The sequence below is a fragment of the Andrena cerasifolii genome, chromosome 11, assembly GCF_050908995.1.
Source record: "Andrena cerasifolii isolate SP2316 chromosome 11, iyAndCera1_principal, whole genome shotgun sequence".
Taxonomy (NCBI): Eukaryota; Metazoa; Arthropoda; class Insecta; order Hymenoptera; family Andrenidae; genus Andrena; species Andrena cerasifolii.
The window spans coordinates 9,494,635-9,518,205 of NC_135128.1; the positions used below are offsets into that span (position 1 = coordinate 9,494,635).

Genomic DNA, 23,571 nt, shown 5'->3' on the forward strand with positions numbered 1-23,571 from the left:
AGATCCGGGCTGGTGTCCTGGTCCAGCGAGATTAAGGGTTACTTTGACCATCCTCCCTCGTCGACCATGCTCCCAAGGAGTCAAGCAAGTCCGTGTGAACACGCAATGAACAGCAATTAACCGTCTGACCGGGGACGACGTTCCAGCCCTTCTTGATAACTCCTTCAGTGGAGCTCGTAGTCAAGTGTGGACGGAGGCACTCAAAACTCGGGGAGACGATAATTGTGGTGAATGCTGGTGGCAGTTTGGTTCGGCGCACATGTTTTGACACGGTCTGAGAGGGGTCTCCTCGTAGCGGCGCATTAATCCCGACCCCGCAGGACCGCCTAAACGGCCACTTGTGCCTGAGGGGGATTTACGTCGCCAGGAGCCATGGGGCAGCCTCTCCGCCCTGTCCCCGTGTAAACGAAACTGCTGACTTTTTCCAGCGCGTAATTCGAGATGCCAGGAAGCGAGGGACAGGTTGTACAGGTGATCCAAGATTAACCGGTCGATCGGATGACCGTCCGAGTGGTCGAGGCGGTGCTGAGGGCAACCAGGAGGAGCCCGCTCTCTATCCCACGACGATTTATCTCGCTGGGAGGTCATGACGCGCTTCCCAGGTCTGGCCAAAGGATCTCTGGTGTCGTCGGTCATCGGACGCCCCTTTGTCTTTGCTCACTCATCCACGAGATCCTTCGTCTTCCCGCGGAGGGCCCTTTTCTGGGATTAGAATGCCGCCCAGACCCCTCATCCACCTTAAATTACACCCCTTTTTCCACGAATCCGGCGATTCACGGATGGAGGATGATCACTGGATACCTGGCGAGCTCCGATGGATTTATTGCGTCTTCGGCTGCTGGACGATGATTATATCGTCGAGGGGAACGCGTCGATACTGGCACGCAATGATGCAACTCACTCGGGGGGCTCGATGAAACGCGCGATCATAGGTGTGGCGGGCTTAAACTACACGATTGAACTCCAGGGAGGAGTCCAGTCCTCGGGCGCCTTCGGTCAGTAGCTGGGCTTCTTTCCCCGGGGAATATTCACGAGAGGAGCATCCGGTTCGCGAGCCGACCGACGTCGTTACCCTTCGCGACGGACCGATTATGTAAAGCGCGCTACCACGGGTGGCCTCGCCTCCCACTATTACGTCGATCGCGGAACTGCGTGGGTGCATCTTCGAATCCACCCACTGGGATTCGTCGACTCCTCCCGCGAGATACCCAATCTCGATCACGAGGCAGTCGATCAATCTTCTACGTATGTGGCTCTTGACGATGGATTTTGAAAGATCGATCGATCCAGGCGTGCTGTCTTCGATGCACTCAACTTTTCAGGGTTTCCTTAACTCGTCTGGTTAATGAGTGCCGCTTAGTGAGCCCATTATGCGCACCCTGCCACCGTGTCGACGCGCAAATCCAGCGCCTCTTCATCCAGTCCGCGCTCCCTCGACGGTTAAACACGTCCAGCAAAAACTGCGCCCCTAAACCTCTTTGCGATTCCCTTTTTTTTTCGGGTGGGACAATCAGAGGGCCCCGGTTCGCGCTGCAACGCGAGAAAGTCATCTAGCGCTCGAGTTTCGTGCCTAATGAGGCGACGGCCCAATTAGTTTCAGAAAATGTCCCCGCGAGAGGTAATGGAGCCGAACAATGACGCGGGAGAGAGCGGAGCCACACAGGAGCCGGTGGTAGAAAGAGAGAAAAGGGAACACGTGTAAAGAGGGCTCTCTTGGTCGGCTCCGCCTCGCTGCCATTCGACGGCAGTCTCCTCCGGAGGACCTCCGGAGCTTTCAGGCTTTTTCACAGCTTCTTATTTTCGCCGACAAACGAACGCCGTTCCGGGAACACGGCTGGGAATAATACCCAGCTGGACACGATCCTAACTCAGCACGAAAACTCCTCCTAACGACTGGGGACCATTGTTCCCGCGAAATGTGTTCGCACGTGTAGAATAATGCCCCGCGGCGAAAAAGGTGGAGTCCTCTTCATCGCGCGTCGAGGGCCAGCCACGAAGATTATCGTCCCCCCTCGAACCTGATCTTCCTTCGCGATGCAAGAGTCGCCCGCGAATCTTGCCTCGTTTGCACGAGTGCTTAGCTTGTCTCCTTTCGCTGGCCTGTTGTGATTTGTAATTTTCGGATGAGCAATCTTTCCAGGTAAACCGCATTGTTTCGTGGGACGATTGAAGAGGGTAACGTTTCTCAAGCTTTTCTGCTCGTAAACCTCGATGGTATCGGAACGCGTGGCCCAGTCGTTCGAAATGGTACCGGAGAATTTTTCCACCGAACCCCGTCGAAAAAATTGTCGCGTCATTCGCCCGCATCCCCATCAATATCCCCCTTTGCCATAAATAACGCCACCTTTTACCCCGAATGGCCACCAGCATGCAACGCGGCGGCCCACGAATTTATCAATGGCCCGCTCGCGTCTCGCCAGGCATTTCTCTTTTCCGCGACGATAACTTCCGTCTAACGCGCTCGTAGGCGACGCGAATCCGATTTCTCCCGGAATAAAACGACGTGGAAACGTCTCTGGAAACGTCGCGCCCCATCGAGCCGCGAACGACGTTTGTATTTCTCGGCGAATTCCAAAAGAAACAGCGCTCGAACGCACGATACACCGCGGCTATTCATTCGATGCACAGCCACGAAACTCTCGAACACATTAACGATCTCTCCGTCTCGAGGCGACGCTTTATATTTGCATAATGCCTTTCCTCCGCTCGATAGACAACGTTTCCGTGAAATCCATTTCCCGAACGGTGGGGGCAGCGACGACGTTAATGCTTACCGCCGTTCCCTCTTCCCAGAGCGGGGCGCTCTGCGTGTTCCCGTGAACGAGCCGTGAGTTCTTTAATGGCCGGCGAACGTGCCCCGGTGATAGGGCGACACATTAGCGCGGCAATCGAAATATGTATTTAGATATGCGTCCGGGGACCACGAAGGAGCCATTTATTCGCCTTAAATCGACCTATTGTGCGTTCTACCTCGGGCTGCAACTCGTTCCTTTGGGGATCAAAGGATTTCCCGGCGTCACACGAAGGGGAACACCTTTCAGCTGAGCCCACTATAGTTTCTTAAGGGGGTATACCCGTTTGAACCCTCGGAAAATGTGTACGTTTTGTGGATTTTTTTACAAGTCAACGGCTTGATGAAGATTTCCCGTTTTTTTACTATGTTTACATAGTATTATAAACTAGTTTTAAAAAAAGTTTCAGTTAATAAACTATTGTTTTTCGGAAGTTATGCATACATATCCTAAAGTCTCCTGGTTTTAGAAGGATAAACGGTGGGCCTACAAACTCGCGCTACGTTCAATCAATTCACTTCCAATTTTGCATGCAGGATCGTAATAAGATTCCACATGGTCCAACGAAGGCTTTTTTTATTCCGATTCCCCGTTTATTCTTTACAAAGGAAAAAGGTGGCCTTTTCTCTTAGAAAAATGTAACTTTACCTTTGATATCTCACCATTTCTTTATTTTTCAAAATTTTCAAAATCGGCCCCGTTGGGCGATAGCTATTGACATACTTTATAAGAAGATTATATTGTTTTTGATTTCAGACACGACATACAGCTGTTTTCAGGCCCACCGTTTAGCCGTCTAAAATCGAGAGACTTTCGGATATGTACGCATAACTTCCAAAAAACAATAGTTTTTTAACTGAAACTTTTTTTTTACGTAGTTCATAATACTATGTTAAGCTAGTAAAAAAACGGGAAATCTTCATCAAGCCGTTGACTTGTAAAAAAATCCACAAAATGTACACATTTTCCAAGGTTTCAAATCATTTTTCGAGGATTCTCGTCAAGCAAAAGTAACTGATATTTAAGATTTTTTTTTGAGAAAACTGTTGGTCATTTTGGATTAAACTCTTTTGGGTATAAGGAGGCATCTTTAAACTTGCAGAAAATATTTTTTTTATGTCGATCCTTCTTATTTTCCTTCTAACTTCTTAAAAAAAAAGAAATTCATAAATTTCGGGGGCTGTTACACGAGAATCCCCCTCTTAATCGATTCTTTGCTTTGAAACTGGCCAGTTTTGCCAATTTGCACTGAAACTTCAACATGATTCAGACTGATTTCCCGTAGTAATTCACTACCATTAACTGGCATGTACAAATCGGAATGCGGAGGACGAAGAGATGAAAGGGCCCAGCAGACACGCGCGTAATAAGCTGTCATATTAATGAACAAGCAATCCTTTAAACGACGGGGAACCGGTTTCGATTTTTCCCTGGGCGACGATAAGGACCAAGATGCGCCCCTGCGAAGGTCCTTCGGCTCAGCCGTGCGCGGTTCTATCGTTAGGGCTAAGGTATTCAAGGGCGACGGGAGAATGGAACGGCGCAGGAGGGCGAGGCGGAGGAAAAGCAGCTAGAGAGAGGACAAGAGAGATGAAATCTCACTGTGCCCGACCTGCTCTAATCTGCTTCGCCTTGGTAGATGCTGTACACGCTTCTCCCCCATGTAACCACCTCTTTTTCCCTCCCTTCTCCTCCGACTCCCTTTTTGCCGTCGATTCCTCTTCCTCGATCTGCCTCCCCTCTCTGTTTCATCCAACCGTGTGACACGACCAGGCCAGTTCGAGTATCTCCAACTTGTTCCCCACGGCACTTAACGAGAATGGAATTTCCATTCGATCGATTCGAGTGTGTCCCCCGGAAGATTTAAGGAAGCCGATCTCCTCCCTCACCTTCGGCCACCTCGAAACGTACGCCCGCAATCGCGCGATCTACACGATTATTGGCTATCGCTGCATCTACGCTGGCCCCTCTAATTGGATTTATTAATATAATTAAGGGGAGGGTATGAGACGAAGGACCGTGTTTCAAAGCACCGTTAGACTAGATTATCAAACGTCACCGAAGTCTGAAATTCGTTCGCGGCGCAAATACTCGCGTGCCTTCGGAGATCGATCGATGATGCATGAAAATGATGCTGGTCTATTTGCCAGGGCGTATTTGTTTCGTTATCGGAAACGACTGGCTCAGGGAAGCACGTAATTTCCGGCCGGCAAATATTTGCGAGCCGTCACGGCCCTCGGGGACCCTTGGACGCTCCGTGACGCTTATTTCCTGGCCGAAGGGTGACGGCGAGTGTGCCACAGCCCGACGGAATGACCCTCGCGTACAAAGGTTACCCTCCTCGGTGATCCCCGCGTGGCGAACAACGGGGATCGAAGATCACGATCCGCGCGCACACGCCCGCGAATCCGGTGCAGCTATAAATCCACGTCACGAGACGGCGAGGGCCGAAAGAGGGTGGCTGTAATTTGTGAGTTGTCCAGACTGATATAACTTTAATCTCTGGACCCGTGGTCTGTTTCCTGGTCGCTGAAAATCGAGCTTAGTGACGCCGTAATGAAGTCTGACGGTGGATCACACCTGAACAATCATAAACCTACAGTAGAAGCTTTATTAATCGATCTAGACGGAGGCTCGTGATATCGCAGTAGAATTTCTGCGAGCTGAGGACACTATAATCGATAAATTACGCGTTTTAATAGCGAAGCAGCGCCTGGCGAGGTTCACTCGTTCCTGAATCTGATGCCAGCGGAACTGTGGTTGCAGGAGACGCGAGAACACCGACAAATCGTCCATGCACTTCCTGTCCCCGTGAGTTCCTGCCACGCAAGCGACTAGACACGGTTGTTATTGTTGTTGTTACCGCGAGGGGTTGTTTGAAAGCCGACATCGTGCGGGGGACGCGCATAATAATGCGTCTTTGTTCGCGGGGGTGGAAGTTCCATCACGGCCGGATATTAGTCGTCTCGGCCAGACTCGAGGGGCTGTTACAGGTAGAAATAACAGCGGAGGGCGCGATGATGCCTTTCACAGAGGACGAGGAGGATTCGGGGACCCGGGGCGAGGAAATGAGGCAGATAATAAGATCGCACGTTCGTGAATATCCTTGTGGAAGAATTTAATAAGGGGCATAGGCTCTGTCGAAGCTTGTTTAAAGGATACAAACTAGCGACGCGATGGGAGGGTAGGTCCGAAGGGGTGGGCTTTGAGTTACATCAACCTACTGTTATCTCAGTTGAACTGCTTTCAGGGGGTTGGTACACGTTTGTTTAGCCGTGAAAATGAATGATTTCAAGATTTTTAGGGGTGTTTTATTAAAAAAAAATAAAACAATACTCATTACATGGGCCAATTTTTTTAATTTTGAAAAAATAATCAATTTATGGCGCTTTAAAGTTAAATGAACTTTTTTTATGCAAATTTTTGCTCTGTAATTCAGCATAAAAATGAATTAAACAATGTATTAAAAAAATGTCATTTTATTTTCCAGATCCATCGATATTTAAAGCAGTTATCTCGCTGAACATTTTTTTCTGCAGTGGTGTAAAGATCCTAAAAAACCATAAAATACTGTACCTAATACAAAAAATATTGTAAATAAATTTTTTCCTGCACTTTATGGACTAATAAATGACGCGCACTAAGCATTTTGTTTTATTCCTTTTTAATAAAACCTGTAACAAGTTCCAAAAAGATCTTTCATTTTCACAGCGACTAAGCACGTGTAACCCCCTAACAAAGGGTGGAAAATTTGCACGTAATTTGAAGAAAAATTGCCAACACTGTAGCCGAACATTTGCTTCGATCGTTCCCAATGAAATTTATCAACTGCAACGTCCTTTCAATTCAAGAGGAATGGATAGAATTTGTACCAAGAGAAACGCGAAGGGAAGGATGATTGTAAATAACGGAAGTGTCGTTGAAGGAGCCTGGAGAGGGCGGAAGAGGACCCATTTAAATGATTCAAGGCGCCTCTGTTGGAGCCAAAGGAACAAACGACACCGGAGGAGCCGTTCCAAACAGCCCGTAATATCGCAGTTGTAAAATCCAAGGATAAACGGTCGCAGATAATTGTGCACCTGTTTCCATCTCTATTTGGATTTGCACGTAGGCGCTAGGATTACAGGCGGAGCGCGACAGGATTACAGGGAATCCGCGCTCGAGGGCGTAGAAAATTCAGGACGACTTTTAATCTGTGCACACAGGCGCGCGCAGACGTTATGTGACGGTGTTATTTCAAAAGGGGGGTAGGCAGGGAATATTCGGGAAGTGTGCCAGGCGACAGGATATATATGGAACGACGACCACGCGTCGCATATTCCAGCATCCTGCTTCGCAATAACCTGAATAATGGCGGCCCGCTTTATGGAACGTGCGTCGCCACGCGAAGAAAACGTTCCTCGTAGCTGCGCCGGAAAATCACGTAACACAGTCCAGTTAACTGGATTTCAGACGAGGAGAAACGTTGCCAGCGCGTTCCACTCTCGCGGATCGGCGACGAGATATCGATGCCTGTCATCGTGGCCAGCGTTCTTTGATGATTACGGGTACGTGCGTTCCCTCGTGACAGGTGAAGGCACCGGTGTAATTGCTCAGAAAATTCGGACGCGGTTCCCCCCGGCAGGGTGTATAAGAAATATTTTACGCGGACAGATGGCACTGTATTGGGGACGCATTTATACTTTAGAATTTAAAAGCAGCTCGGGTTGAGGGATGAATTATTGCTAAAGGTCGAGCACTCGCGGTACCATGAATTTATAACTCCGTATGAAAAATTTGTGTCACCTCGAGTGGCCTCGACGAGATGTGAAATCGAATTTAATACCATTTCATCGTTCCCATTGAAACACTCGGCAATTAATGGTATCCCTATTGCTATCGAACAAAGGCACTCGCGAAACTACCCAATAGCAGGAATATCGATCCCTCGCGGTCGGGGCGAGAATCGCGAACGAGAGAAGTCTCAATTGTTGCCTGGACGAAATTGAAGTTTCCGCTGGAGAGCTGGTAGAGTACGATTGAGGAACGAGTTGGATACAGTTAACGGCGTTATTGACCAGTTACCAGCTGCCAGGGGAAAATTATATAACGATACGATTTTCTACGCTACGTCACACCATTATGCACTCTAACGAGACCGTTCTCATTGGCGCATTATCTTCCATCGGTGGGACGAGCGGAGCAGACAACACGTCGTTACGTCATCGCTCTTTCAAAGAAGCGCACCTCAATGTCGCGATGATCTATCCGCCACGGTGTAGCTTGAGTCGATCGTACGATGCGAACGTAACGTCCTATGTAAGCACCGAAGGGGATATCGTAGACGTTCTTTGAGTCCCAGCCCGTCTCGTCATCCCCCATTCGACTATCGATCCGGATCATAAATTCTCATCTGCGGGAGACGTTTTTGTCCCCGATCAGTGGAGAGGATCGCTCGGTGATCGTGATTTTCATGGGAAATCCTGGGGTCTTGGTGGAAGCGAGCACACGCGACCATTACGTAGCGTGGCTCGATGTTTCGAGTCGATTGCACGGCTTGCGACGGAGCTAATGGTCCAAACAGGAAGCGGGATCGTGCTCAAACGTTTATCCGGTCGATCGGATACCGTTCTCCTTTCCGACTTTGCGCGAACCGCGTCGCTTTCACGGCGCGATTCGACACGCGTGTCTCCCGGCTCGATCGTTCCCCGTCGATTTCCAGCGAGACTGCTAATTTGGAAGCGTTACGTACAGGGAGAGAACGATTCGGACTCTGGTCTGCCGATTGAACTGTTTCGCCGTCCAGTGGATTCTTTTCTGCTGAATCTAGCGGTCGACAGGGCTGTAGGAAGCTGAACGCGGGGGCACGAGGGAAAGCTAGGCTTCTGTAGATCCTGGAGGCGAGAGGAGTATTAATTTTTCGCCTGTTAGACTTTACACGCAATAACCGAGACAATTAACCCTCCGTTGACGCTCTGGGTGCGAGCCACCCATAAACTGATTTTGACGTCTTCTATACGCAAAATAAATACCTTTTCTCCAACGCCGACTTACAAACTAATTTTTTTCACAAAATATTATATCTGAACAATAACTCTGTAGATTTTCAGCTTGTAATATTGAAGTTTGTAAAAGTTACAATTTTTTGAAGAGTTTCTTCGTGTCTCCGCGACATATGGTAATCTAGAATTTTTTTTGCAAACACTGTGATAAAATGTCGATCAAAAAACTATTGGAATACATTCTAGAGACCTTGAACTTGACCCATGATTTTTTTCAAAGCGATTGGATTCTTTAAATGAGAATGGCAGTCGTTCAAAAATTATTCTGAGTGTGAGCCACCCAGGTATGTCAAAGTTGATCGAAAAATGACGTGTGTGAACGAAGGGTTAATATCTAAACCAGGGATATCTCGTGCTAAATAATAGGTTGACCTCGAAGTTTCAGCAATGATCATCAGTTCATCACGTTTCTTTTTCATTCAATTATTGCGAAGTAAGGCATTAATTTCTCGAAAACATTACAGACGTCTCTTGAGCTCACAGATTCCCCTCCCCGGACACCTGTAAATCGCGCCAAACGCGAGATCGGTAATGCTTCCAAGGGATAATGGTCCGATGATCGTTTAGTCATGGACCCATTATCCTTGGGCCCCGCCGGGGCCCGTTCCCGATACCGTTGACGAAGCGAAACGGCTCGTTCAGCGTCGTACACCGGCGATAAATCGTCGATCTAAAGAGCCCCCCGTAATTCTGGAAACTCTGCCCGCTGATTAGACGATTTTCTTCCACGGTCCACTTCCAGCCCGACTGTATCTCCTACAAATTGACCAAAAGGATTCCCCTGGTTTCTAAGTGGTGCTACGATTAGCTACACCCGCGGCAGACGAATTTAAAACGTGTTAATCTGAAAGCGAAGATCGTACCAGGCGGCTGTAGGTACGTACAGGGGCGACATTAACAGCGAGTATCGTTTTAACGAGGGCCCAAAGTGCTCCTCCGGGGTTAAGCGAGCCGTGCGCGCGGCGGATCCCGCTCGACCGGGAGAAACACGCGGCTGGTTAGATTCCGGCCGCGGCTCCGCTGTGGGAATACGGATCAAGGAAGAAGGTTCGCAGGTGGACGCCGCTCATAATTCAGGGAAAGACAGTGGCGGACGCGCGAGGGTGCCACCAGCGGGCCATGCAAAGCCCTATCTGATCGATTTAACTAAACGCCTCCACTACATCACCCTTAACTGATCTTCACCTTTCACCCCTTTTATACACGCCAAGCTGCGTTCCTCGGCTCGCTCTCGTAGTTCCTCGCCGGTTGCCGCGCGCCGCGGCCATCTACACGCCGCGGCGGCGAAAAAGACGCTCGTGAGAATATCGAGCCGTGACCGGCGCCGATGATTGTTCCGCCAGCCGCTCGCCAAATGACAGTCGCCTCTCAGATAGGACGATAGGACGATTGAAATTCCGGGTTCGAAAGTTCGCCGGTCGGAAAATCCAGGCCAGAGGCTTCTGGGGTAATCGGGACGCGATGGAAGGAACAGTTGCGCCGAGGGGGGTGAGATACGTTTTCCAAGCCGACACGTGCCCGCTTGCGCCCCGCAGCTTGTCCGTGTGGCCTTAATTGTATGAAAAGCAAGATTGCTCCTCGTTTCGCGGGGGTTCGGTCTCGAGGCGGACCGCGGAAGCATCGAATCAACCGATTTCACGTACTTCCCGCACGAGCCCCCTCGCGATCCTCGTTACGAGCTCTCGAGAAATCATCCAGCGACCTTTGTTCAACCCGTGGACCACGGAAGAATTCTGTCGTGTCGCGATACTGCCGGTGAAAAGGGTTTGTCGGGCTGATTGCTTGGAATTACCGAGATACAGCTGCGCCGCTCGGGCGCGATAGCTGCGATCGTGCACAGAGGAACGATTCTGTGATTCCAAAGGAAATTTTCAGCTCAGTGGAAGAAGTACATATAAAAGGAACTAACGGGACTCGGTAATTGTCAACGTAACGTGCGAAAATGGGTCAGATTTTAACGACATATCCAGCGTTTTAGTAGCGAAGGCTCGTTGAGCTTTGACTGCCTTTCACAACACGCAGCCTGTGAACATTACTTCTTTCTTCTAAGCTCTCTGCGTCTATACACCGTTCTGAAACACCTATTTTACAGAGGAAGGTTCCGAGACCATGGTAATATGTTTTAATACCATATTCGGTTTCTTGAAGGGAAGAAAAATGGAAAATCTTACAGGTGTAAGTATTTTTTGCTTACTAGCTATTAATTATTGGTTAAGTAAGTGTTCAGACTCTGTAATTGCACTTGTCTTTTCTTTTTGCACACCATGGGGATTCCCGTTTAATTAATAATAATAATAATAATAATAATAAAATGTCCAAGAGACTTTTTCTAGTGAAACCAAATCTTCTTGATCCTCAGATTTTCCTTGAAAAATTCAGTGAAACGGAAATTACCTCGCTCTTCATCTTGTAGGTATACATCAAGGTTTGTGGGTTCTTAAAAACCGCGTTCAAAACCCGTTTTTTTATAAATTTGTAAAATTCGAAAACCGGTTTTTAAATCTAAAAAAACGGTTTTATATACTAGAATTAATATGTAAAAATGAATTGATTATTTAATTAAAACGTTAAGATTTTGACTTGAAATCGCCTCGGACACAAGAATATTGTAGTAGGTAACACTTTACTGTAAAACTAATATTTATGAGTTCATATTTTCGGAAGAAAAATACTAAACAAAATAAAGATTTATAATTTATATTTTGTACGGATTTTAGTTATTTTATTTATTTGGTTTTGCATGGATAGAGTATATTTTATTTTTCTATATTATCATAATTGCATAAACATTAAAAAAAAACTGAAAAATATTAAAATACGTACAAATATTTATTTTCTATTTTAATTATATTTTTTGTGAAAATTCAAATATCAGTTCCACCGGTTTGTTGGGAATAGTGGAATTCGAAAACCGTTTTTTTTCTTCTTCAAAAGTCGGTTTTTTTATAAACCCTAGTGTACATAGTAAGAAACCGGAGAGTAATTCGTGTCGAACGACGAGTCCCCCGGCTGGAAACAGCTGAACGAACAAATTCCTTTCGCAATGTGCATCGCGAAAGCGTCGCCGCGCCGTGTGTGTTTGCACTCAGAGCCTTTGTAACCGAGACCCGGCTACAGCGAACGAAACTGCACTTTGCTTTCCGACATTTCGCGTTATTGCCCGGATTATCATATTACACGCGTGTACGTGCCGACACCGCCGCTATTTACTTTTCGCGATTCCAGATAATCCGCTGATGGATCATCCTCGACGTTGTACCTCGTCGTGTACGCGGCTCGTTCCTCCGTTGCCACACACGTAGACATCGATTGTTCCCTCCCCCTTCTTCTGTGGACGATCGACGGGCAGGGAGAACGCGGAGTGCCGCATCAATTATTCAAAAACAATGAGCGACGATCGAGCGAGAGGCACGCGGAGGTCCTGGCTCCTTCGACGATGCGCTTCCTTATTGCCATCGCTCAACGTCCTGCTGGCGAGATCTACGCGGAGGGCTTGACATCCCCCTTTTAAGGAGCACCTTGCTTAGCAAATGGATTCACTGATTGTGGAGGAATTCCGAAAACTGATGAGGAATTCGTGAATTTGGCTGGAGGAACTGGGTTCCCAGATATTAGATGTTACACGAAGATGTTATCTCAAGTGTGCTTGTAAAAGAATTCTAGCTGAACGAGATTTAATGAGTGGGGGATTTAATTTGTTATGAATTTAACTAAGATTGAAAAGTGAAGGGTTCCAGCAAGTTTGATTAGCTGATATAATTTGTGATTCGTTTATGACGAGTAATTGGATACATCTTCGTGGAAAGTCGTGTCTGAGTTGTTTTAATGGGAATTCTTGCAGCGTGTGTGAATAGCGAAGAAGAGATTCCAGTTTCCTTAAAGTAGTTGACCCAAGGGGTGAAGTAAGGGCGAAATTGCGAGACAGTGCGACGCGGGACGCGTGTCCTAATTGAAGAACTTTTAATTGCGCGCACCGGCGTGCAGCTGCAATTAAGGAATCTCAAGAGGTCGTGGCATCGTCGTCGCTCGCAGCGAACTCGAATCGTTAGCCGTGATATCGCGCGATTTAATCTCCGCCGCCGTTCGTTTCTTTTCTCTCGACTTGGCTGCCGCTCGTTAAGTCTCTTTCTCTGTACACTGCTTTTTTCCGCGATCGCCTCTCCCTCTTTTCGGAAGAGCCCGTCTCGTCTGGAGGGCCTCCAGTGTCCAGATTAAATTTTTCTTCCTCCCTCGGTGAAAACTGAAAGGCAACGCGAACTTCCCATCGCGGGGCAACACGTTTATAAAAGTCGAGTGTTTCGGAGATTCGAAGCTTCAATTTCGGAGCAACTCGATTGCACGCTTCAATTTCGGAGCAGCGCGATCTCAAGTTTCCAGTTTGAAGCAACACAATTTCAAGTTTCCAATTCGGAGCGGTTTAATTCTACATTTTTTTTGGAGCACCACGATTTCAAGTTTCAATTTTGGAGCAGCTCGATTCCAAATTAGGATTCGGGAGTATTACACCTCCAAGTTTCCACTTCGGAGCACCACGATTTTAAGTTTCAATTTTGGAGCAGCTCGATTCCAAATTAGGATTCGGGAGTATTACACCTCCAAGTTTCCACTTCGGAGCATCGCGATTCCAAGTTTCAATTTTGGAGCAGCTCGATTCCAAATTAGGATTCGGGAGTATTACACCTCCAAGTTTCCACTTCGGAGCATCGCGATTTCAAGTTTCAATTTTGGAGCAGCTCGATTCCAAATTAGGATTCGGGAGTATTACACCTCCAAGTTTCCATTTCGGAGCGTCGCGATTCCAAGTTTCAATTTTGGAGCAGCTCGATTCCAAATTAGGATTCGGGAGTATTACACCTCCAAGCTTCCACTTCGGAGCATCGCGATTCCAAGTTTCAATTTTGGAGCAGCTCGATTCCAAATTAGGCTTCTGGACTACATATTATAATTCTGAGTTTCCACTTCGGAGCGTCCCGGTTTCAAGCCGCGGTTTTGCAGCATCCGAAATCCAAGTCGCGACTTCGATGCGACACATTTCACGGAGCGAGGACTCTGGAGCATCGCGAGTTTCAACTTCAAACTTTACTTACCCCTGCCCCATTCATTTATAATGCGTGGCGCCAGAATTGGCGAGTCGCCGACGAAAAGTGTCATCAGCGTCTGGAGAAGCAGACGAAGGATCACGAGTTATTTTCGACCATCATTTTGGAAGGGGCGACCCTTGTCTTCTGGACCGTCGCAGACAGTTCTGACGCCAAAAATAGGGCAAGGATAAAAGTCGCCGGGTAATTGACTACCTCGTTCTAATCTTGTTAGGCCAATCGCCTTGAAATTGGAAACGGTTAACATCGATAACGATAACAATACATCTCTATTACACAAGTCGAGACAAATACAAAAATTCAGAGGAGAAAAATAATGAAAATTCTGCAGAAAGGTTTGCATTAAAAGTAGCTGCAATATACTCGCAGAAGTGCGGGATTAAAGAGCTGATCTTCACTGAGCCAAAGAATCTGCTAAATTTTATAGCGAGTTTCTGTTATGTATCACCAGGTGAACTTTGAATCCCCATTGTTCGCAACTGAATATAATAGAGACGAAGGCGGAGAATTCGAAAGGTACGTGTTTCTATCCTTTCACGACGTGCCGAATTCCTCGAATTGGTCAAATAACCGACTCGTTACGCGTCCCTAAATTTACACCGAAGTTCATCAGCTGAAAAGGGACTGTTGATCTTTCGAAAGGCTACAAGACTGCGCGTCGAAGCGCCCACGCGCTCGTCAACTCGCTTCTGAAACTCAGCTTGCATCGGGCCATGCTCGATAAACTCCCAAATTGTTTGCCTCGCGTACACCTTTTTACCTCACACCTTTCGAGCGGCTTCACAACACTATCGACACCCACGCGTCGTCTAATTCTCGAACACCTTGACACTTGACGCCAAACAGAAATATGTGTTCTTTTACACCTTGAGATACCTGCGTGAAATTAATCCTCGATAACGAAAGCTAATGAGGTCAAAATAAAGTAATCATAATATCACGATACCACTTAGGAAATCCACATATAATACGCACTCTTAAAAATCCTATAATCAGATCAGCTTTTACTCGAACCAGCACTCGCACATCTGAATAACGATCGTGAAAAGAGAATCCAGTGGTATGCAGGCCACATATGCAGGTAAAAAACCTGGCAATGGTTATTCAGAGGGTATTGTTTGCAAATGGGCCTCCTTATTGCTTTCGAGATTAATTTTGGAGGCAGTTGAGCCTCGTAAAAGTTGAAAAGAACGAGCCTGCTCATCTCGAGGGAGCACATCCAGCCAATAAAACATTGTATTCCATGTACGAGTGAATGGCATGTGGGCATATATTCCGCGTAATATACGACTCAGTACGCGCGCGGGCTAGCAGTGTGCATGCACGATGATGACGATAGTTATGAGGATTTCCTAATCTTGCTCGAGAGTTACGAGCCTCCGTTGATTCGCCGCGAATGATACCGCGGGCATGCTAAACTTTTTCCAAAGATAATGCCGAGTTCATTGGGGTTCTCCCGTTGCCTATCGATCCCAATTTACGAGAGGTATTCAATAAAATCATCGACGAAGGTACCACGGAAAAAAAAGCAGACCCATTTGCATGCGTAAATATGGAATTTTCCAGGAATGATTGAAATCGCGCTTTCTGGGAATAGTTAGTGCGTAAATCAGTCAGCTGGTTGATTTCAATCGATTCTATGCCGGTCGAATGGAAAAATCCACCGCAGAGAGAAAGAACCGCGAGATTAAAATGTTTAACGAATCGCTGCGAGCGTGGCTCGCGCATTGACATCGCGCGCGCAGAAATCGGCATAGCTGCATGGCAGGTGCGCTGACTTAATTGCTAGTCTTTGTAGGAAACGTTGGAGCCGGAAGGAACGTGAGGCAACGCTTAGAATTCCCTTCTACGAGTTGCTTGACAAAGGTATTAGGGCGTGTTCGAATTCCTTTAATCTTGGGATTGTGAAACGAAATCCACTGTGCTGGTGCAAACTCCAATTATTGGGCCTAGTTACGCAGAAAGCACTAACCCCCAAAATGACAGAAAAATTACTTAAACGCAGTACGGATCCTACAATCTTGTGATCTTTATTTTGCAAAAAATTACCAACCCATAGAAGAACTCTTACATTATTAAAACTACCAAGTCATATTTCCATTTTAGGCTTAAAAAATCAAAGTTTTTAATTATACTACTCGCTATTAAATAACCCGTTAAAAAGCACTGTAAAACAATAACAAGAAATGAAATATAGCCAATAGAAATAAAGCTACTTTTCTTTAACAATTATAACTCCCCTCTGCTAACTCTAATCAATTATAAACTGGACTTCTCCAATTCGTCCTCAAATCTTAACAATATTCTTAACGAGAGCAGAGATAAGAGAACTCCGAACGTGTCCTCGCAGGAGGATCGAAAATTCAATTACGAACGAAAGGGTTCTCGAAACCCGAACAGAAACTTCTCAGACCACATGTAATATCCTCCGATATATCGACAAACCTTATTTCAGTTAAGAAACGAAAGATAGAAGGAAACCTGACGGTCGATACCACCATCCACTATCCCCGCCGCCAGAAAACAAGACACGTACTTTAAAGGGTTGATCCAATCCCAGGCACACTCTGCCAGCCACTTGAACAGCCGCATTTCCTCCCTGCTCAGGCATTCCATAAACTTTGCTCGGGCAAAAAGTCCCGGGATAGCCGTGGGGCGCGCTAATTTAATTGCCATGTCTGGCAAAGAAGCGTGCTCGTCGATGGGCGGTGTACGTACTGGCAGCGCAGGTGTATAGTACCGATAATAGTACGGTTATAATAACAGACAACGGGTACTCAGATGATCGCGGATAGCTCGCACACGTCGTCGTCTCCGTGTGACCGCCTTTGAACCCACAGTGCATCAGGAAGGAACGCGAGAAAGCCACCCCTTTTTGCCCCCATCCACCGCGAGATGATCTTCGTCCTTGGAACCGTATTCCCGCGATTGCTGGGAGAAACACGGGAGGATTGGCGTTTATGTCCTTTTTATGAGGCCAGCAATGGCACAGCGAATAGCCCGAGCAATGGCCACCGTGTATATTCTGCGGGATAGCGCGTTCGAAGTGGCGCTTTAAGGAAATCGCCGCCGCTCGTCGCCGTGGGTGGTGCACGCCTCGCTATTATTTAATTGCTCCGCGCCATTAACGTGTGATTTTTGCTTGGTTTTAACCCTTGACTGGTATCCTGGGGTCGCTCGTGACCCCAAGCACCCAAAGTTCGATGTACAATTTTCGGTTGTCTACGTTGGTAAACTGAATTTCTAATTAATTTTAAAGTAATAGTTTAACTTTCTACGCTTCTATTATTTTCTACATTACCTAAGAAGAAAATATTCGTAGTGGTTGCTCTAGTGTCGACTTCACAAATTTCTATGTCCTTTTTTATTTGGGGTCTGCCACGACCCCAGTATACCAGTCACGTTTGCCAAAAACAGTATACCAGTTAAGGGTTAAGGGTCGCTTAAGACGTCCCCGTCTGGTGCCGTTCTGCATGCCGAGTGATATTTGTTCAAGTTTATTGCCAGCAGGGGCTGTTTCACAATATCGAGTGCAATCGGAATCACGGGGACGGCGAAACCGATGACTGGGTCTGATGAATTGTTTTGACAGGCTGGTGACGCGCACTCGCGATTGCATTGCGAAAAATAAACAGCTGTCGGTGACGGCCGAAACTAGAATTTTGATACGGGAAATCGATTCGGAGAGGTGGGGTTTAATTAATTCGCGAATACCGCGGAGTCTTCTCGGCGGAGGAATTAATTCGTCGGTTTGCATGATTATGTTGGGTTGGTTTAATTTGATTTGATAATGCTAGCCCCAGGGGAGAGGTTATTTGCATAAGTGTAAATGTGGCTGGGTTAATTAATTTGCCCAGCTGTAATAGCTAATATTGTATCGTAGCAATGGAAAATGAGCAGCGGGAAGAAACGGTGGGAAATTAAGTAATTACGAACTTGATTACTGTAACAGAACGTTTGTCGCTGAAATATTTTACCTGTCAGCTGGAAATGCTGGTACGAATAGACGTGGAAGTTTCTGTGAATTGTTTGTCTGTCGATGGTCACTGGAAAGTGTCAATATTATAAAACATACCTTCCAGGATAAGGCCCCAATGAGTGAATGGTTCATTCCGATAGCTAAAGCAAATGAACCAGTGACGAAGAGTATATGGAGAGTGGCATTGACATAAACGTGAAGTGGTTAAATGAATACAAGGTGTTAGAGAAGAAATGCGCACTATGTCACACTGTGTGGACAGAATTATACCAATGACGTAGTCATTGAATGACAAATTGAGTATAAAGTGCCTGCTCGGTTGGAGATGCCCAAGCACTAAGAATAGTAGAATCAGCGTGGAATCTGGTGACAGCTATGCAAAGAAATATTGCAATAGGAATTAGCTTTCAGTCTTCTTTAAATAGCATCATAAACACATGACTCTCTAACCAAACGAAAGCTGATCCTGCAAAAGTTTCTCCCCATTTCCCTCAACTAGGGTAAACGCACTAATAAATGAACACTTAAGGCTAATAAATGAACACTTTTACAAAATTATGTTCGCAGCGCGATTGATTCCACGTGCTGCAAGAATTGATTGCATATGAAGCAAGAAATTAAAAGAAGTTTCTAATTAATCAGTTGCTTATTTTAATAACTTATTTTACTAATTCTAATATAAACTGTGCATTCACTGGTACGTGTTCATTTACTTGTACATCCACCCTATAATCTCATATCGTCTTCGATTCAAGGATAACACGAGACTAGCACAATCCAATCAGGACGGAACAAAAGGATTATGCTACACTACGAACATCAAAGCCGTGCGCAGAGGGAGGAACTTCGTCAACAACCTAAACGGTCCCAATTGGCAAACAAAAGCTCCCAAGTCCAGGGATCCTATCAGCTTCTCCTCCCCTTTGCACTGCCATTACAGTCTACGGTCCACAAGGATTATTGCTGAAGTCAAGCGACTGTTATTTAACAAATCCCAATAATTCCTGAAACTCGCTACAGTATTGTAAGCACGTAGGCGAACGTGCCCTCTTTCCTGGCATTTAATTGTCGCGATTTCCACGACACGTATCTTCCACGATTTCCTCCCTTCGCCCGATGCCCTCGTGAGAATCGCGCGCGAGTGGGTGTCACTTAACGATTGCGTTAAGAACGAGCCGCTCTTGGCGCGATAACGAGCAGGTAACGCGGCGCGTTATTATCAATTTAATTGGTGGGTCGTGCAGAGGTATCGTCGGATCGATATAGTCAGCGATGGGGAGGCCTGGAGAGGCGGCTGTTACGAACACGGAACCAAAGAAACCGGGCCTTCGACGAAGAAATTAATAAATCAGGCCTGGCCTCGGAAGGGCCCACCATGGCGCCCCTTCGTCATCCCGAGATTTCGTATCTCCACGGCTTTATAGCATTCCACGATGAAAGAAACGCTCTCCTAATAATCGCTTTAACCATGTACACTTTCCCTCCTCCTCCTCCCACCATTTATTTTTTTGTCGATCCTCGACTCAATCTCCCTGTCGCTCTAAAACGAAGGCTACCTTTTTTTGCCCCCTCGAAAGGCGTGGCGCTTATTAAAATACGACAGCGTGACTTCCTACCAGCTATCTGCGTTTCGGATTTGCGTCTAGGAACCGAGACCGGAGGGATGGTAGCCGAGGACAATTAGCCCCGGGTGGACAAAGACGAGTTTCACTTATCGCCGAGTTATCGGCGGAACGAGAGAGTTGACCTTAGGAACGTACTGCTTTTCCAAAGGATCTCCGAGAGTGTATCGTCGTAGATAAATCGTCAGAGATTGTACTCTCGAAGATATTCCCGCCTGGCTTTCGCACTGATTCATTAACACGATTTTTCATCAACGGGAGGACTAAAAATATTCGAATGCAGTTCAAATTGAATGTAGTCTCGCGACGAATCTTTGTGCTTCCTGTCTCGAAGATTCGATCATTCATCGCGCGCGATTTCCGACTTATTTACGTCGCCAGTAGGTCCAGAAATACCGCGCTGGTTTAAGTGGGTAAGCGCGTAGAGGCGATTTACTAGCGCATAATCGTGCCAATAAAGTTAAAGGGCGGCCATAAAATCATACCTCGCTGGCCGGAATCCCTTGGAGATTCGGCTCGAGGAGCTCCTCAAGAATGAAAAAGCGAGGAATTGATAGCCACGAATTACCGCGGGGCCATGTGTTCCGCGTACTCGAGTGTATTAACGCCAATCCTTCGACGAGGCCCACTTAACCCCTTTACCGTGTCCGTGGACGCGATCGGACGGCGCGGCGAGCTCGAGAAAATTCGTGGCTAGAGAAAAACCAAAGAGAAACTCACCTTGACGAGCAGGTGGATCGGCTGGCTGACGCTGAGTGGCTTGCCTCTTCTGGCCTTTCCGCCTCCGCCGCCCAAACACTTTATCCACGGCATTCCTCCAGCGTTTTCTCGCCTCTTCGTTCCCTCCAATCCGCCAACTAGCCTCTCCTCTTCTCCTCTTCCTGCTCCACGCGTCCTCCTTCCGGCAAATGCCTCAAGGCTCCTTTGACTTTCCGCTTCTATTCGCGACGCTCTTTCGCAGCCGCTGCATCTCGACTCACCCGAGTCCTCGTGAATTTCGGGCTTACGGACCCGAGATATTCTATCGGTAAACGCTCCTCCAATGGCCCTGGCTCCGAAGCTTTTACGGTTCTTCGAGGATCCCCGCGTGCCGCTCTGTGCCCGCTATTTTCAAACTTTCAGGTTTCTTAGAGCATGCGTCCTTTCTTCGGAGACACTTCATCCAGGGACTTCAATGATTTTTCATAAAATTCTCCAGCAACGAGCCACTGACCTTCGAACCTGTAGATCCTCTGGTATCGCTCATCTTTCTCCTCCGATCTCCGCACCAAGCTCGCCAATAATGGTCCGGGGACTTCTAAATAACTTCGCGTGCCTCGCAGACCACTTGCCGAGTGTTTGCGCAGCGAAAGGGAGCGTGACGTTTTAATTACACTCTGTTACAATGTCGAGAGCCACTATAGATCGTCGGTGGGCATGGCTTTCTTTCGTTTCGTTCGGCAGATCGCGTTCGATCATGGCCAAGGCTCCCCGCGACACGTGACAGGACTGCAGGGGTTCGTTCGGTTCTCGTGGCTTTTACGACGCGCGAACGTGGGACGCGACCGACGTCCTATCGTGCGCGCGGTTCCCGCGACACTGGCGGCTGTCGACTTCGCTATCGTCGATTTTATACGCGCCTTGACAGTCTGGGTCACCGCCTCCCTTATCTCGGCAGACGCTGAGCCACCCCTTTCCGCGGCGGTCGCTTCTCGTTCAAAGACGTCGCCAGGAAATTCCTTCGAGACGGACGCACCTCCTCCGCCGATCGGAGTTTAATTAAAAATCACGAACTTCGCGAACAAAGTCTGCGTTCCCGTTTCCCTCCCCCTGGTTTTCCTCCTCCCTCCCACTGCCGCTCGACTTTCTCGCGGCGTGGATGGATTGCTAATGCACGGAAACACAGGAATCGCGTGCTGTTTAATATCGTGCGTGATTTTAATTTCAAAGCAGCCCACAGCTTTCGCGATCTATTCTTCGGCGAAGGAGAGGCGTCTGCCAGCGTCAGCTTCGGAGCTTGCTCAAATTGATGCAGGATGCTGGGCGGACGGTTTTTGTCAGTTGTCAAGGCGACGTTCCCCGAAGTTGCAGCTTCGATGGCCCTTTGGGGAGAGCGGTGATGTCTGCATCACGTGTTTTCGGTGTTACGAAGGCAATTGAGCGGACCTCGCGATAGATCCGAGCGTGGAGTACGCGCGAGAGCGGAGATGGAACGAGCACGCGTGTCGGGCGACTCGATTTTACGAGCGTCGTGTATTCTCGACCAGCTCGACCCGCGGCCTGCCGTCGACTGACAGAAAATACCAGCCGGGACCCCGAAGAGCGCTCTGGGGGCCGTACAGAGGGGCGGAAGGAATCGACAATCCGTGTCGAAACGCAGCGTGGCTCATCGCATCTGCGCCTCCGCCCGCTATTCCGCCGATTTTGCGTAGATCGCCAGAGGAATGATTCCGAATGATCGATGGAGGCTTGCAGAGTTTACTCGACCAGGTGTCCTCCTGGCAGTCAGAAACTTCCTGCTCCTCGTAAATTACTCCAAATTTTTTTTTCAGGCCTAAAAGTGCTTCGAGAGAATGACTTTTGGAGTTGATGCTTCTGAGAGACTTCTTGGTTCTCTACCTAGTGCATTTAAAAATAATTGAAGAGGAATTGGCCCCGCAGATTATGTAACCGCTGTCGATGCTTCGCGACGAGGTAACTTGTGCCCAGCTGGCTTGAAGATAGTTTTTAATTTATGGAATTTCAGGCTCAATATATCTCAAGAGTCAGTTTTTCAATTACAGAGGGATATCCATTATGCATATGAGTATTACAGAGCTAAATATAAAAAGATCCTGTTTGCTGAATGTTTACCGAACGATATCGTTAATGGAATAAATTAACGGGGAAAAAGTTGCCAGGTCCGATGATTGATTGCAACAGAATCGTTATTGGGACACGCATTAAACGAGACGAAATCTGAAGCATCAAAGATTGGTCGATACTGGGTGTACCCTGGATATTAATTTGAATAAAGCAAGCTACTTCGCTTCACTTCACTCAGCTGCTTATAAATAACGCTTAATGAATACTACACAGTGTTGCGTAAAGCATTATAGATACGATCCCATGCACAACTTCAAAATTAGTATTTGCAGCACACTTTCAAAAATTTATCAATAACTCTGTGCAACACAGGAAACTCGTGTCAAATATTTACACAAACTTCTCACCGTTACTCTTGCATCTGAAATCTCATTTTAGACCAGCGTCCACGGGTCACGTAACACCCTGCAGACCTCTGCGAAGTTACTCCCACACGATTTTTCCCATTTCTTCACCTTCGAAGCACGCTGAGGATCACTTACCAGGAAAGATCCCGAACCGGGAGATTCAGAAAATTCTGAGACTTTGTGAATATGTAGGAGATGTCCTCCGGGTTACAACGCAATTTTTGTTTGCTGCCCAAATTCACTCTAAGGGGGTGAAATTGACCTCTTAAATTCCGGTTATTTTCCGATTTTGTGCTATAACTCGCGAACTGTAAGAACTGTAAGTTACCAAATAATAGTCCTAATTAAAAGAAGTAACTTTTGCCTTGAAACTTTTTTTCTATCTCTTACAGATTGTGAGTTACAAAATAAAATAGGAAAATTAGCCGAACTTTCAGGGGTTAATTTCATCCCCTCAGAGTGAATTTAGGCAGCAAACAAAAATTGCGTTGTAATCTGGAGGCGATCCTCTACATATTCAGAAACTTTCAGATTTTCTTGAATTTCTGGGTTCAGGATCTTCCCTTGTTAGACGTCACACGTTGACTTACTCCACTTGTTTCACCCAATTGCCCTATTTCTCCACCAAATACACGCGTCCATTAATACAGCAAAGTAAACAACGCCCAGGGAGCTCCCACAAAGCCATGAATCACACGATTTAGGTAATGACTTTGCTCCTGGAACCTGTCGCCGTCCCGTGGTGCCCACGTCGAACTATACACCCGGTGAATTGGAGCCGCGGTGTCGTGTATCAGGACGATGGAAAAATGACGAGGCCAGGACGAAGGCAAATTACATTACCACG

At 47.1% G+C, this 23,571-nt stretch overlaps 1 protein-coding gene across 7 annotated transcripts in view; it reads right to left on the reverse strand.

Annotated features, from left to right (window-relative positions):
* The window catches only part of By (focal adhesion protein tensin), a 159,559-nt gene extending 137,780 nt beyond the window's left edge, over positions 1-21,779 (reverse strand). For 4 of the 7 annotated variants that reach the window (XM_076823277.1, XM_076823272.1, XM_076823274.1 and 1 more), the window contains exon 1: positions 20,254-21,778. In XM_076823277.1, the coding sequence (XP_076679392.1) occupies positions 20,254-20,346 (93 nt within the window). In that variant the 5' untranslated portion in view covers positions 20,347-21,778. Of the gene's footprint in view, positions 1-20,253 lie in introns of all 7 variants that reach the window. The other 3 variants (XM_076823271.1, XM_076823282.1, XM_076823281.1) reach the window with 2 other exon arrangements.
* Positions 21,780-23,571: the final 1,792 nt, after the last annotated feature.